General features: G+C 36.6%; 1 protein-coding gene across 10 annotated transcripts in view; it reads left to right on the forward strand.

Moving 5' to 3' along the window:
* The window catches only part of PPHLN1 (periphilin 1), a 175,103-nt gene that overhangs the window by 76,028 nt on the left and 83,442 nt on the right, over positions 1–15,633 (forward strand). For 7 of the 10 annotated variants that reach the window (XM_027542616.1, XM_027542606.1, XM_027542610.1 and 4 more), the window contains 2 exons: positions 7,258–7,314; positions 9,791–9,870. In XM_027542616.1, the coding sequence (XP_027398417.1) occupies positions 7,258–7,314; positions 9,791–9,870 (137 nt within the window). The remainder of the gene's footprint in view (positions 1–7,257; positions 7,315–9,790; positions 9,871–15,633) is intronic. The other 3 variants (XM_027542609.1, XM_027542612.1, XM_027542615.1) reach the window with 1 other exon arrangement.

Genomic DNA, 15,633 nt, shown 5'->3' on the forward strand with positions numbered 1-15,633 from the left:
TGTTCCTGTATTACCATTCTGGACTCTACCATCTGCAGTTGTGCTCATTCACAATACAGTTCCTCATGCCTTCTATATCCAGAATGTTATGTTAGAACAGTGTCCCTGTCACCCAGCAATTAGAATGGATATGTATTTTCCCACAACTAATAGCAAGTTTATCAATATATAAATGTGACGTGTAAAGTATAACTTTGATGTAAGACTTGATACTTTGTAAATGAGTTAACATGACATAAGCAGGTCTAAGTAAGAGATTCTCACTCTGGGGATGGAAGAACATGCCATGGAGGAAATGGCATTTGGACTCATCTTTTATTTCAGACTTGTACGACTAGAGAAGTATCTTCTAGGTAGAAGGAATTATAAACCAACATATAGAAATCAGAAATTTATTCTTTCTTTTCCTTCCTTTTAACTCTTTTTTTTCAAATAATAAGATTTTTAGTTTAACAATCTTTGCTTAAAATCATTAGATTGTCTCCATTGTAGCTGTTGTTGGATTCCTGTATTTAATAAACGTTTATCACTTGTCTGCTATTTCCAGAGATAGTTAGAGTGGGGCTTCCAAAAAACATATTTTGGATATATGTGTATGAATGGCCTTGCAGAAGGTAAGAATCCCACTTGAAGGTTTTAAAACAACTATAGTGACTCAACACATGCCTGATTGCTTAAAATATTCTTGGACTAGTTCCAGGTAATTGAAAGTTTTACTATGGAGTTCAGTGTTAAAAGTTTGGTAACTTCTCCTTTCCTTCACTTCCTTCCTCTCCCCTCACCCTTCAAGGAGATAAACAGCCTCTAAGTCTAATGTATGCTCACATGCCCAGACATAAATATCCAAAATTAGCCAGGTACCTTCTAGGGACATATGTTTTTAGATGTGTATGACTTAAATCCAGATCTATTAGTAATTTGGTTAAGAGGAAGACTGTCTTTAGACACAGATTTGAAGCCTTTTAAACAAAACTAGTAAAGTGGAAGCTGGAGATCCTTCCTTAGATCTTGTAGTGAAGCTGTTAAGTTGTTTAAATTATTGGTGAATTAGCCTTGTTTCTTCCATTTTTCCTCTAAAACAGATTTCTAGGATGATATCTTCAATCTGCATTTGGTCTGGTAGGTAGTGGCCAAAACTCTAAAATCTTGAGATGCAGTATGGAGCCACAATGTGATGCTCCAGTCTGTGTGTCTCTAATATGCTTTCCCCATCCTTACAGGTCTAATAGGTTTAATATCTTGCAATGACGGAAAGATAACAGAAAATTGGGAGACTAAAATCTGGTGTGAATTGAATGAAATAGAGTGTACAACTTTGTTAATGCCTTCATGTATATTTTCTTAAGTCATTTAACTTTGAAAGTGAAGTTCTTCAGTCAAGAAAAAAGTTGTTTTTTTTTTCCCCTGGGAAAGTTCTCTTTACAGATTGCTTTGGTTGATTCCTCAGCTATTGGGGCTGAACTGTTACAATGTTTTTCTTTACTCCTTTCATTAAACAGTTTTCAGAACAGTTACATGAGATAATCTTCCAAAAAGTTAATGAAGTCTTACTTTAAACAATAAATGGAAAAAGCAATTGTTATTTTACATATTTGTGGTACTGGTTTTTGCTTTAAATATACATCTCCCAAATATTGATTGTACCTTGCGTTTATTCAAAAAATTAAAAAAAGAGCTGAGAAATGTGGTCCTTCAATTATCAGTCACGTTTTGGGCTAATTTACCAGTAGTAGGTTAATTTAGTTTTCCAATGGAAATTGACATTTTGACAAAGATTTTAAATGTTTCTGTAAGTAACAGGTAAAAATAATTTTCTTATTCCGTATGCTCTCATTTTGTTAATTTTTTAACATATAATGTTTTGCTTCTTTTCATACTTTTTAGAGAAATTTTACTGATTTTAATGATCATTAATAGTTTGTCCATGGCAATCATTTTATGACTATTTATTCATAATTCTGTGCATTTACTATATCTCTTATGTGCTTAATTATAAGTCACAATGATTGTTACTTTTCCATCTCAGTTGCTTATTTCCTGTTTTGTGCACACATGTCCATACATGTTATTTAATTAAATTTTTTCTTAGTGTTTTGAGTTAAATCCTATGGAACTTTATACTACCATAGGCTGATTATCTTTGTAAATCAAACTGTCTGCATCTTGTGTTCACATTTAAGAATTTTCTGCCCATAACTTAAGTGGACTAACCTGATCATAGCTGTGACTATGATATATGATAATATTTTTTTTCCTTATTATCGTTCATATTTACATGTTAACAGTATAGGTTGTCCTGGTTAGCCTCATTTCCTTTTCCCTTGTTATTATACTGTTATAGTTAAAATTGTTTTGTTATATATACCATTTATATTTTTACTTGAAGTTTATTTTTATTCTGAGTAATATAACCAGACATTCGCTGTTTGTCAGCTCTCTCTTAGATATTTATTTCCTTTTTCTTTCCCCTCTCTCTGATGAATCCCATTGTTTTCCTATCTTATACTCTTGCTACTTACCTTCTGTTTAGGATAACAGTGTTAATAAAAACACCAGAGTCTCCCATATCGGTATGGGAGACTTTTTGTAAAGTACTTTCCATGAAGTTTTCTACATCACAGGCCAGTCTTTCCGTTTTTATATAACTCATTAAAAAAATAATAATTTAAAACCTCTTCTTGTAACAGCTACTTAATACTAATTATTTTTCTTAGAGCCATAAAGATATTTCTATTTATGTTTGAATCTTTTGAAAATTTGAAAAGTACCATCATAATCTCTTTGATTTTTTTTTTTCCAGATTTAAATATATTTACTTCCTTCAGTGCTTCCTTTTATTTGACATGGTTTTCATACCTTTTACTTTCCTAATTTTCTTTCTATTCCTTTTAAGTTGTGATGCCAGAAGTGAACTTTTGTCAACCATATTGTGTTACCGGCCTTTATTGAAACTGCAGGCAACTGCAATCTAGGCCATTTTCACATATATTATAATAATACGAAGAAAAAGAAAAACCCTGCAGCTTATACTTTTTTCAGGTACAGTTGTTTGTTTGTGGTTAATACATTAAAAAATAATCTAGGAATGCTGTATTTCATTTAATTAACTTTGGCTTACAATTCTCTTCCATAAAGGTCTTAAAATCTCTTTAGTGACTCTATGTACAACAGCAGATAAAAGCAGTTTTGTTTTATTCATAAATGAAGTATACTTTATGTTTTGTATTAGTCATTAATAATTAATTTGAGTAGCATAAGTCCTAATATAGAAACCTCTAGGTACGTCCCTCTGTGGATCATGTATCTAAATCATTTGCTATTACTCAACCAGTTGTGATTCCCCATATTTTTTTCTTTTCCACTTGAGAATCACAAAGCATTTCCTCTTTGGAAACAATAACATAAAGATTGCTTTGCTTTGTTGTGTAAAATCTGTTGTGATTCCTAGGGATGATCCTGTATGTACTTACAAACTCTTTGTTAATTTGTTCTAAACATTGGCTGCAGGTTAATGTCAAATTTACCAGTGATGCTCATATATAAATCAGGCTTCCCTCATAGCTCAGTTGGTAAAGAATCCACCGGCAATGCAGGAGACCCTAGTTTGATTCCTGGGTCAGGAAGATCCCCTGGAGAAGGGATAGGCTACCCACTCCAGTATTTTTGGACTTCCCTTGTGGCTCAGATGGTAAAGAATCGGCCTTTACCATCACATAGAATCAGGCTCTGTGACACTTTGGGGCTTCCCTCATAGCTCAGTTGGTAAATCATCTGCGTGCAATGCAGGAGACCTGGGTTTGATTCCTAGGTCAGGAAGATCCCCTGGAGAAGGAAATGGCAACCCACTCCAGTATTCTTGCCTGGAAAATCCCATGGACAGAGGAGCCTGGTGGGCTACACACTATGGGGTCTCAAGAGTCGAACACGAGTTAACGACTAAGCCACCACCACTGTGTGACATTTTGGTTGAATTTTTTAGAGGTCCTTACTGTGGAAGATTGACAGGTTTATTGCTTTCATTGGTCTGTATCTGATTTTATATAGCTCCGACTTTGGGTCTAGTCTCCCCTTATTTTCTTGAAATCAGCAGCCATTATTAAGAATGGAAGATATTTTAAAGAAAGACAATATTAATCAGTGTTTAATTTTGAAAGCACATCTTTCATGATAACTGAAAATGTACAGGAATTAAAAATACTATTTTGAGAAGAGTATCTTTGGAAATTAGACTCTATTATTAAACTTCAGTTTAACAAGAAAGAAAACATGTCTTAAGACCTTTTGCTGTGAATGAATTTGGAAGTCCATGCGAATTTTTGGATAATAGCTGAAATTCCAGTAAAATTTAGAGATTTAATTCTGCCTTTAGAAAGAAGGCTTTTCTGTGCAGTTGTAGAGTAATAGTGGGAACATGGAAGTAGGCTTTACCATCAGATCATGTTTATTACACAGTAGGAACCTATTTTCTTATATGCTGAATATAATAGTGTTTCTTAGCTTGAAAGTTACTTTATTTGTGTTCAGTACTCATAAATATTTTGGCCACCTGATGTGAAGAGCTGGCTTATTGGAAAATATCCTCATGTTGGAAATAATTGAAGGCAAAAGGAGAAGGGAGCAGCAGAGGATAAGATGGTTGGATAGCATCATTGATTTAGTGAACATGAATTTGAGTAAACTCAGAGATAGTGGAGGACAGAGGAGCCTGGCGTGCTGCAGTCCATAGGGTCACAAAGAGTCGGACCCAACTTGGCAACTGAACAACAAAACTCATAAAATCATTCAACAAAAATTTACACAAAAGATTTGCCAAGCAAGACAGATCCAGTCCTTGTCCTCTGAGTTTATATTTAGAGACGGAGACAGGTCATTTCATGGGACTAGGCATTTTAGGTGATACCTCAAGAGTGAGCATAAGTTGCTGGGAGGATGAAAGTAGAAAAGTATTATTGGGATGAGCTGTTTCACGTGGAATTTAATCTTGGACTCTTTAACTGATCCAAGCTGTAAATGTGCTGTTGAATTAGATTCCACAGTATATTCTTTTTGTCTGAGAACCTGTGGTTTAATCACAAGAGAGCTTTGGCTGTGAGTTTTCTGGGTGAATCCTAGGGGGTCAGCTGTAGCTTTCCTGGCACCTTCCTGAATGATGGAGGTTCTGAAACAGTAGTCAAGTAATGGCATTTTCATGTGTGTAGACATATATAGCATCCCTGTTTTAGGGCTTGTATGTTCTACCAGTAGCACACTTCCATACTTTTCAGAAATTCACTTCCATGTGTTCATAGTTAATATGTCTTAATTTTAACTGGTTGGATCTCTTACCTCCAAAAGTTGGTTATTTTGGGGAAGCAGTAGTGGTGTAGAGCTTTTTCTACCTCTGTGGTTGTTTGGTTGTTTTTTCTGTAGTCTTTTGGTATCTTTACCACAAGGATCATTTTTCTTGTGTCTCCTCCGTTTTTGTTTCATGGCCTTTTTGTGGCCATGCCACGTGGCATGCGGGATCCTAACCAAGGATCACACCTTTGCCCCTTGCAGTGGAAGCACAGAGTCCTAATCACTGAACTGCCAGGGAATTCCTTGTTTCATAATTTCTTGAATAAACAAGTAGATCGCTGAGAAATCATGTTCTTTCTAACCGAGAGCCCCAAATTTGCACATCTTCATCCATGATTCAGAAAAATGATTTCTTTAGCATCTTCATAGTCATCACATCTTCATTTGTTCATATCTTAATTTCTCTTTTAAAGCTTCAGGTATCAAAGGAGAGATGAATGTACTACCAGTGCTCTTGTTTATTTTTAATTGATAAGACTTTCAGAAATATCTAATTTTACTCATATCAGGCACTGTACAAAGCATTTAATAGTTTGCAAGATATAGCCCTAACTTTATTATCTCTCCAGCGATACTTAAAAATTTTTTTCCCTAGCAAAGTATTTTGTTCCTATATGGGTTATCAATAATTAATAATGCTTGATTGGATGAATCTGGTTAAATTTATCATTGCTTTCATCAGAACACATGAGCAAGAAAGTATGTTTCTGAAAGATCATATCAGATTTACAGCTACTATATTCAAAGAGACAGTGAATATTATTAAATTCTTACAGACTTTTAGGTGTTTGTTGGAACATTGAGCTGCTTCTTTGGCTTTTTATTTCATCTGCATGGGAAGAACTAGTCTGTGGAACCAGTATTTGAAATTCTTATTCATTTTCTTCCTCACCATTTATTCTTTCACTCACTAATATATTAACTGGGATTTTGATTTCCATATTGCCAACTTTAGAATTTTCTTTCTTTCATCCTACTTTAGAACCTTTTTTTTTTTTGCAAGTCACAGCAAATACAGGAATGTATTGAGTCCTGTTGCCAACATGGTCAAGTAGGAGTTAGTTGTGCTTACTAAGATCACATATAAGATGAATTTGAGGTAATGGCCAAGTACCTACAGAGTAGCTAGCATTCTGTCCATTAGAAATACAGACTTATGAGTGTAAAGAGTTGAGAGACATTTGTCTTGTTTTCCTAGTATTGATTGGAGCCAAATAAGAACAGAACAAAAAAGACTGAGGATAGGAGGAACATTCATATTTAAGGAACAATAACCAACAAAGAAGAGAGAGAAAGGTAAGAAGATATAGGATGACAGACAGAAAAGTACAAAGGCGTGAAAGCAAATGGCAAAATATTAAGAACTTGTAATAGGCTACCTGTTGAGAACAAGGCAGAACGACTACTTGCAGGTAGTCATCGTATGACCAGGGAACTGGTATGATGGAGCATGAAAACTTTCTCAGGTGTCTTTTTTTATTTCTAGGGGTGATTCATCTTTCACTCTTGATTTTTTGGTGTCATTCTTTAATCCTTTATATATTTACTTTATGGAGGAGGTTAGATTAGATGCTTATACTGATGAGTAAGATGTGTGATACCTGTCTTTAACCTTTGGTGTCTTATTATAGGGTCCTTTTTTCATGACTTTCTGGCCATGCTCTCCTTGGTTAGCCTCGTTCTCATTCACCATTGTTGGACCGAATCTTAACAGAGTTTTTCTCCTACTTTGTTATTTATTTCTCTTTAGTGGTATTTGCTCAGGCAGCCCAACTTGAAGACAGGGTAGGAAAGATGTTAGGGTTACCAGCAAATGCTCAGAAGTTCCTGTTCTCGTTATTCCTACTTCTGGGTTCTTCTCTTGTTCCTTCTGGGCGCAGAGGTGCTGGTGTTAATTCCTCCCTGCCCACCTTTCCCTAGAGTCCGTGCGTGCTGGTGCCTGCTACAAACGGCAGAATGAAGGAAGGCCAGAAAGAGGTGAGTTTTCAGCTAGATTTTGATTTGGGATTGTGAAGGGTGGAGGGTTATAATTGATAGAGGTTATAGAAATGGGAAAGTGTATAAACTCTCCCGTTAGTCTGCTGTGGGAACCAGAGTTGAACAACAGCAGGCTCACATAGTAGGATTTGGGTAGATAAGTGGGTTTGTTGTATAAGCTAGCCCATTCCTGGTTAGAAACAGCTACCTAAGAGGAGGTTGAGATCTGTAGAAGAGACATTGGCAGATAGAATCTAACAGCAGTAGGGTCAGGGCATTTCTATTTTTTGTTTTTGTGCTCTTTCTGCTGCCATCTGTATCATCCTTTTTCGTTTATCCTTTGCTTTTTGCCTGTCCTTCCCCTTCATGTAACTGGTGTATGTGAATATATGTTGATATTTGATCAACCACTGCCCTATCCTTCAGTGTTCCTTTGCTTCTGCACAGTGAGATTGGTTGAAATCTGCTTAAATTAGCCTTATGCAGCTAAAATGATGAGAGATCCTAAGACAACACTTTGACATCATACTTGGCATACCTGTACTGCTGATGTTTTATTTGTAAAGGAAATGCTAAATAAGAAATTAACAGCTGCTTGTGAAAATTTTTTGTTGTTGTTGTTGCTATATTTAGCTGCTATGTGCCAGAATTGAGCCTGTAATTATGCCTTTAATTAACATAGTGTGCTGTACTGATTGGTCCAGTTCTTCATCTTTGAAGGAAATATTTATCAGAATACACTAAAGAGGTCATTGTGTCCTAAGGGTAGAAAAATAATTCATCTCTTCACCAATTTTTGAGCACCTACTCTTTTCTTAAAGGCAGGCCTTGGGTATTCAGAAAACAAATAAGCTTCTCTAGGAGTTTTAGATGCGATGGGATAGACTGACACTGTCACATTATGATGTGGGATTTGCCATGTACAGTGGAAATTCAGTAGGGAATGACTGGATAAACCATGTTCTTAGTTATTTGGGGATATAGTGATGATTGGTATCCTTTTACTTTTGATTTTTAAGGTCTATAAGAACTTTTAAACTTGCTTAGTATGAAAGTCTCTTAATGGTATCACAAGTTAAAAGATTCTAGAATTCTGTCTTTATAAAGACTATTGGAGCTTCAGAGTTGGAGTACTGTACCTGTAGCAGGGGAGTCTTCAACCTCAGCACTATTAACATTTGAGGCTGCATAATTCTTTATTGTGGAGGTCTGTTCTGTGCATTTGTAGGATGTTTAGCAGCATCCCTAACCTCTATTTGTCATGTGCCAATGGCACTCACCCATTTGAGACAATCAAAAATATCTTCACACATATGCACATATTGTGGGTGGGGAGAGGTGTGGGGGTGTCTTGAGAAAGGCAGGTCTTCAGGACATTGGAAAGAGATGTTATTTACTACTTCTTCAGGTAGTTGGAAGCCCTTGAGCCTCCAGGTCCTTACTTAGCTATTGTGACCACAGCAGGAAGAACTTAGGAGGCTTTTTGACTGAAGCTGGCTTTGCTTCAGTTTAAAGGTCATTTGTCTCTGCTTTTGCTCTTGACTGCTTTCCTGGCCTTAACCCACTATCCAGCCTTGACCAATTTCTGTGCCACTCCAAACTTGGTGCCACTTTTTCTTCTCTCCATAGTTAAAGTTTCCTAGCCCTTGAAAGCAGAGAATACATATTACCTTTGACATATAGTCAATTTAATGAAATGTTTTTCTATTAGTAACAGCTCACTGTTATTTAAAAAATTATGTTTAGCTAAACCTTTTTTGTTTTTTTTGTTGTTGTTGCTGTTGAACTGGTTAAAGTAATATTTAAATTTATTTTCTGGCTTAAATTTCCATAAAAGCAATAATATATACATAGAGCACTTTGGGAGTGTCTGAAGTGACTAAAGATAAAAGCTAGTGACTTTATCTCATATGGATTTATTTTTAATTATTCAATATATATTTGAGCACTTATATCAGGTACTGGATTAGTACTGTATTACAGTGTTCCAGTTTTTATTTTTTAAACATTTCATGAATACCTGCTAAATTCCTTACGTGTCTTTCTCTTGAGCTTCTGCATAATTAGCTAATATTTAGCTAATTCTCTTTTGTAGTATTTATATAATAACCTCCATTGGATTTTTATTGTGTGTGATGCATTAAAAGTTAGCTTTTCAGAATTTGGAAGAGGAAGCATTTATGATTTTAAAATGGTTTTGCCTTTCCTCAAGTCTTCTCTGTTGTTCCATGTTTGCTAACTGGCACTGATATGACCTAGACTGCCATCATGTGTACAGTCTTTTGGTTCTAGATTATTTGAAATTTTCAATGGTGCCCAGCCTATAAGAGAGATTTAGATATTAACAAATTTAATAATGTAATAAAGATTTCAGTACTAAAATATATGACTTTTGTCCTTTGTTTATTCACTTACAGAATCAGTCTAGTTGAAAACAAATGAGCTAGAAAATTGTATTTTATATTTTCTTATATAGGTAAAGAAAGACCTGTTCAGCCTTTGAAAACATCAAGAGACACTTCACCCTCAAGTTCTTCAGCAGTTGCTTCATCAAAGGTTTGTTGTATTTCTAAAATTAATTTAAAGAAGGATTACAAAGTAGATGAGATAGACTGTCTAGTACAGTGCTTTTATTCTTTACTATCACACCTAATGGGGGTAATTTGCTACATTAAAATCTTGAGTTTTAAGTAACCATAATTTGAAAATAGCCACTAGAGTAAATGAGCAGTTTTCTTACGGAATTATTTCCACAGGTTATGCTAAAATTAGTACTTACTGTATGCCTTCTCATCTTGACAATACCTGAGTGGGAAAGAATATTCAGATGGTGTGTATTTGAGAGAATATGCTTTTATTTTGGAAATGACCTAACAGTGACCTAACATTTATTGTATAATTACTTGATTCTTGATAATATATCATATATTTTTTTCTGTTATTAATTCATATAAAAATTCTATGATGTAGGTAAGTATGTTTCCATTCGAAGTTAAATAATTTTCTCAAATTATTTCACTGATGAGTTATCCCCAACATTTAAGAATACCTATACTTCTCAAACTCTTCCAAAAAATAAAAGAGGGTCAAACACTTCCAACATTGTTTTATGAGACTAGCATTATCCTGGTACCAAAACCAGACAAGAACATTACAAGGAAAGAAAATTACAGGCCAATATCTCTGCAAAGTCTCTTAGTCAGAATTTATCAAATCAAATTCATCAGCACATGATCAAGTGGGATTTATTCTAGGCATGCTAGGATGGTTTGGTATCTGCAGATCAATCAGTGTGATGCTGATTGATAGTGTAGTGTGATACACTACATTAATAAAATGAAGGATAAAAATCATAGTAGCATCTTACTAGATGCAGAAAAAGTATTTGATAAAATTTAATATAGTTTGATAAAAAGTCAACAAAGGGGGCATGAGGGAACATCCCTCAACAAAATAAAGGCTATATTTGTCAAGCCAATAGCCAACATCATTGTCAAAGCATTTACTCTAGGATCAGGAACAAGATAAGGATGCCCAGTCTCACCAGTTTTATTCAACATAATATTGGAAGTCCTAGCCAGAGCAATTAGGCAAGGAATAGAAATAAAAAGCATCCAAATTAGAAAGGAAGAAGTAAAACTGTCACTATTTTTGGATTACATGATATTACATATAGAAGACACTAAAAAAGAAAATCAAACAAGCAAGTGGGACCTAATTAAGCTTAAAAGCTTTTGCAGAACAAAGGAAACCATTAATAAAATAAAAAGACAACCTACAAAATGGGAGAAAATATTTGCAAATGGTATGACCAATAAGGACTTAATATACAAAGTATATAAATAGTTCATACACCTCAATATCAAAAAACAGAAGACCTGAATATGAATTTTTCCAAAGAAGACATACAGGCTAATAGGTACATGAAAAGATGCTCAACATTGCTAATTATTAGACAAATGCAAATCATAACCACAATGAGCTATTGCCTTGCACCATTTAAAATAGCTGTCATCAAAAAGTATACAAATAACAAATGTTTGAGAATATATGGAGAAGAGGAAACTCTGTGCAATTGGTGAGAATGTAAATTGGAAAACAGTATAGGGATTCCTAAAAACAAAAAACAAAACAATAACTATCATATCATCTAGCAGTCTACTTCCATGTATATAAGCAAAGTAAATGAAAACAGGGTGAACACATGGCAACTCCAAGAGTGCAAGGAAGCTCTGCACCCCTTTGTTTAGCCTTGCTTAAGAATCTTTTTATCATAAACTGCTTCCTATTAGGCATAAAATTCAGCCCATATGTCAACACTGGAAGGAGTTCAGCATCTGTCTGTCAGGATGCTTTCATTTGCCCATATGGCTACTTGCTTATACTAAGGAAAGGCCAAGATGGCAGAGTAGAAAGACCCTAAACCCATCTCCTTGTAAGAATAGCAAAATCACAATTTTCTGTAGAACAGTCATTGATGAGAAAGAGTGGGACCTACCAGCAAAGATCTTCTGCAACTAAAGACATAAAGAAGGAACCACAGCAAGAGAGGTAGGAAGAATGGACTCAAAATATAATAAAATCCCACACCCTTCAGGTCGGCAACCCATGGAGGATAATTACATTGCAGAAGTCCTCCCACAGGAGTAAGAGTTCCGAGTCCTACATCAGGCTCCCAAGCCCAGGGTTCTGGCACCAGGAAGACAAGCTCCTAGAGCATTTGGCTTTGAAGGCCAGCAGTGCTTAATTGCAAGAGGCCCACAGAAGTGGTGGAAATAGACACTTCACTCTTAAAGGAGGCACACAAAACCGCATGCATACCAGGATGCAGAGCAAAAGAAGTAATTTGATAGTTGCCTGTATAAGACGTACCTGCTGGTCCTGGAGAATCTCCTGGAGAGGCAGGGAGCAGCTGCGGCTCACCCTGGAGACGTGGACACTGGTGGCAGACATATTGGGGAACCTTCAAAGACACGAACACTGTTTCTGGCTGCTACCATCTTGGCTCACTGGAACCAAGATCTGGCCCCATTCAGCAGCCAAAGGGGTCAGTGCTGGGATTCCTCAGGCCAAACAACAAACTGGGTGGGAACACAACCCCACCCACCAACAGACAGGTTCTCTAAAGACTTCTTGACCCTATATCCACCTCTAGACATGCCCCTGAAAAATGTCCCTATCCAGCAAAGGGTCAAGAACCAGCTCTAACTACCAGTGGGTAGGCACCAACTCTTCCCACCAGGAATCCTGTACTAGCCTCTAGACTAACCTCACCCAAGAGGGGAAAGACAGCAAAAGCAAGCCAGGCCTACTCTGGGACCAGTTGTACCCTTGTCTTGACCACAGCAGGCCAGCACAGCCTTCTGGACACCCTAGACCCCATATACAACTGTTTTAGGAACTGGCCTCCCCACCTCAGTGATCAGAAATGAGCTCTGAGATCCCTGAATGCTACAGCCAGACTCCAGAAATTGGTTCTGCCTGCCAGTAGTCTGGCATTATCCCTAGGATCTGACCTCACCCGCCAGTGGGTGGGCAACAGCTCCAGAGTCTTCAAAACTCTAACCCTGCTCAGTAGTGAGCCAGCACTAGCTCCACGGCCCCCTAGGATTCTGCAGCCAGCTACCTTGTGACCAGGTACCACTACACAGTAGCCAGCAGCATCTGCACAAGACAGGGCCTGGCAACCAACTGGATTAGGGGCCAACCAAGTCTACTAGACTTCCCACATAATCAGCCCACCATAACAGAAGGACCCATGCAGCCTTCTTAAGGGGAATGCTCAGAGCATATAGCTTAGGTGATGACACTGCTAGGACGCATAGGACATCTCCTAGAGAACACCACTTTTCCAAGGTGGAGAAACATCACTGACCTCTCACATAGATAAAAACACAAATAGCAAATTAGACAAAATGAAGCATCATAGGAATATGTTCTAGACAAATAAGATATAACCTCAGAAGAAGAATTTAAATGAAGATTGGCAGTCTACCTGAAAAAGAGTTCAGAATAATGATCGTAAAGATGATCAAAGAACTTGGGAGGAGAGTAGATGTATAGAGTGAGAAGTTAGAAGGTTTTTTTTTAAAAAAACAGAAAATATAAAGAACAACCAGAGATGAAGAATACAATAGCTGAAATGAAAAATAGACTAGAAAGAATATTAGATTAAATGATAGAGAAGAATAAGTCAATGAGCTGGAAGAGAAAATAGTGGAAATGACTGCCAATGAATAGAACAAAGACAAAAAGAGACCTCTGGGACCACATGAAGCACATTAATATTCACATTATAGGGGCCTTAGAAGGAAAAGAGAGGGAAAGGACCTGAGAAAATTAAAGATAAGTGAAAATATTAAAAGCAGCAAGGGAAATACAGCAAATAGCATACAAGGGACCTCCCATAAGACGATGGGAGCTGATTTTTCAACAGAAATTCTGCAGGCCAGAAGGGAGTGGCATGATATATTTAAAGGAAGGGAAAAACCTGCAACCAAGAATACTTTGGGCTTCCCTGGTGGCTCAGTGGCACAGAATCCACCTGCCAATGCAGGAGACGTGGTTCGATCCCTGGGTCAGAAAGATTCCCTGGAGAAGGAAATTGCAACCCACTCCAGTATTCTTGCCTGGGAAATTCCATGGACAGAGGAACCTGGTGGGCTATAGTCAATGAGGTCACAAAAGAGTTGGACATAACTTAGTGACTAAACAACAATAAGAATACTTTACCCATTAAGGCTCTCATTCAGATCTGATGGTGAAATCAAAAGCTTTATAGGCAAGCCAAAACTAAAGGAATTCAGCACCACTAAACCAGCTTTAAAACAAATGTTAAAGGAACTTCTGTAGGTGGGAAAAAAAACGACCACCACAGGAATACAAGAAAATTATGAAATGAAAAAGCTAACCAGTAAAGGCAAACATACTATAAAGGTAGAAAATCACCTATACACAAAGCTAGTAGGGAGGTTAAAAGACACAAGTAGTGAAATCATTTGTATCCGCAATAAGCAATTAAGGTATACACAAAACAATTAGATATAAAATTAAAGACAGTAATCATGAAGTGAAGAGAGTACAAACATAGGGCCTTAAAAAGGCATTTGAAATTAAGAGATCAGCAACTTGATATATTGCTATAAAGAAATCTCATTATAACCACAAACCAAAAAAATCTATAAAATATGTACAGACTAGAAAAAGAAATCCAAACATAATACTAACGATAGTTATCAAATCACAAGAGAAGAGAACAAAAGAAGAAAGGGGGAAAAAAGACCTAAAACAGCAAAATTGCAATAAGAATATATATATTGATAACTATCTTAAATGTAAATAAACTAAATGTTCGACCCAAAGACATAGGTGGCTGCATAGATACAATAAGACTCATATATATGCTATGTACAAAAGACTAACTTTAAGCTTCTGCACATCAAAGGAAAATATTAGCAAGGTGAAAAGACAGCCTTCAGAATGGGAGAAAATAATAGCAAATGAAGCAACTGACAAACAACTAATCTCAAAAATATACAAGCAACTCCTACAGCTCAACTCCAGAAAAATAAATGACCCAATCAAAAAATGGGCCAAAGAACTAAATAGACATTTCTCCAAAGAAGACATACAGATGGCTAACAAACACATGAAAAGATGCTCAACATCACTCATTATCAGAGAAATGCAAATCAAAACCACTATGAGGTACCATTTCACACCAGTCAGAATGGCTGCGATCCAAAAGTCTACAGACAATAAATGCTGGAGAGGGTGTGGAGAAAAGGGAATCCTCTTACACTGTTGGTGGGAATGCAAACTAGTACAGCCACTATGGAGAACAGTGTGGAGATTCCTTAAAAAACTGGAAATAGAACTGCCTTATGATCCAGCAATCCCACTGCTGGGCATACACACTGAGGAAACCAAAAGGGAAAGAGACACATGTACCCCAATGTTCATTGCAGCACTGTTTATAATAGTCAGGACATGGAAGCAACCTAGATGTCCATCAGCAGATGCATGGATAAGAAAGCTGTGGTATGTATACACAATGGAGTATTACTCAGCCATTAAAAAGAATACATTTGAATCAGTTCTAATGAGGTGGATGAAACTGGAGCCTATTATACAGAGTGAAGTAGGCCAAAAGGAAAAACACCGATACAGTATACTAACACATATATATGGAATTTAGAAAGATGGTAACAATAACCCTGTGTATGAGACAGCAAAAGAGACACTGATGTATAGATCAGTCTTATGGACTCTGTGGGAGAGGGAGAGGGTGGGAAGATTTGGGAGAATAGCATTGAAACA

This window comes from Bos indicus x Bos taurus, chromosome 5 (assembly GCF_003369695.1).
Source record: "Bos indicus x Bos taurus breed Angus x Brahman F1 hybrid chromosome 5, Bos_hybrid_MaternalHap_v2.0, whole genome shotgun sequence".
NCBI classification, from domain to species: Eukaryota; Metazoa; Chordata; class Mammalia; order Artiodactyla; family Bovidae; genus Bos; species Bos indicus x Bos taurus.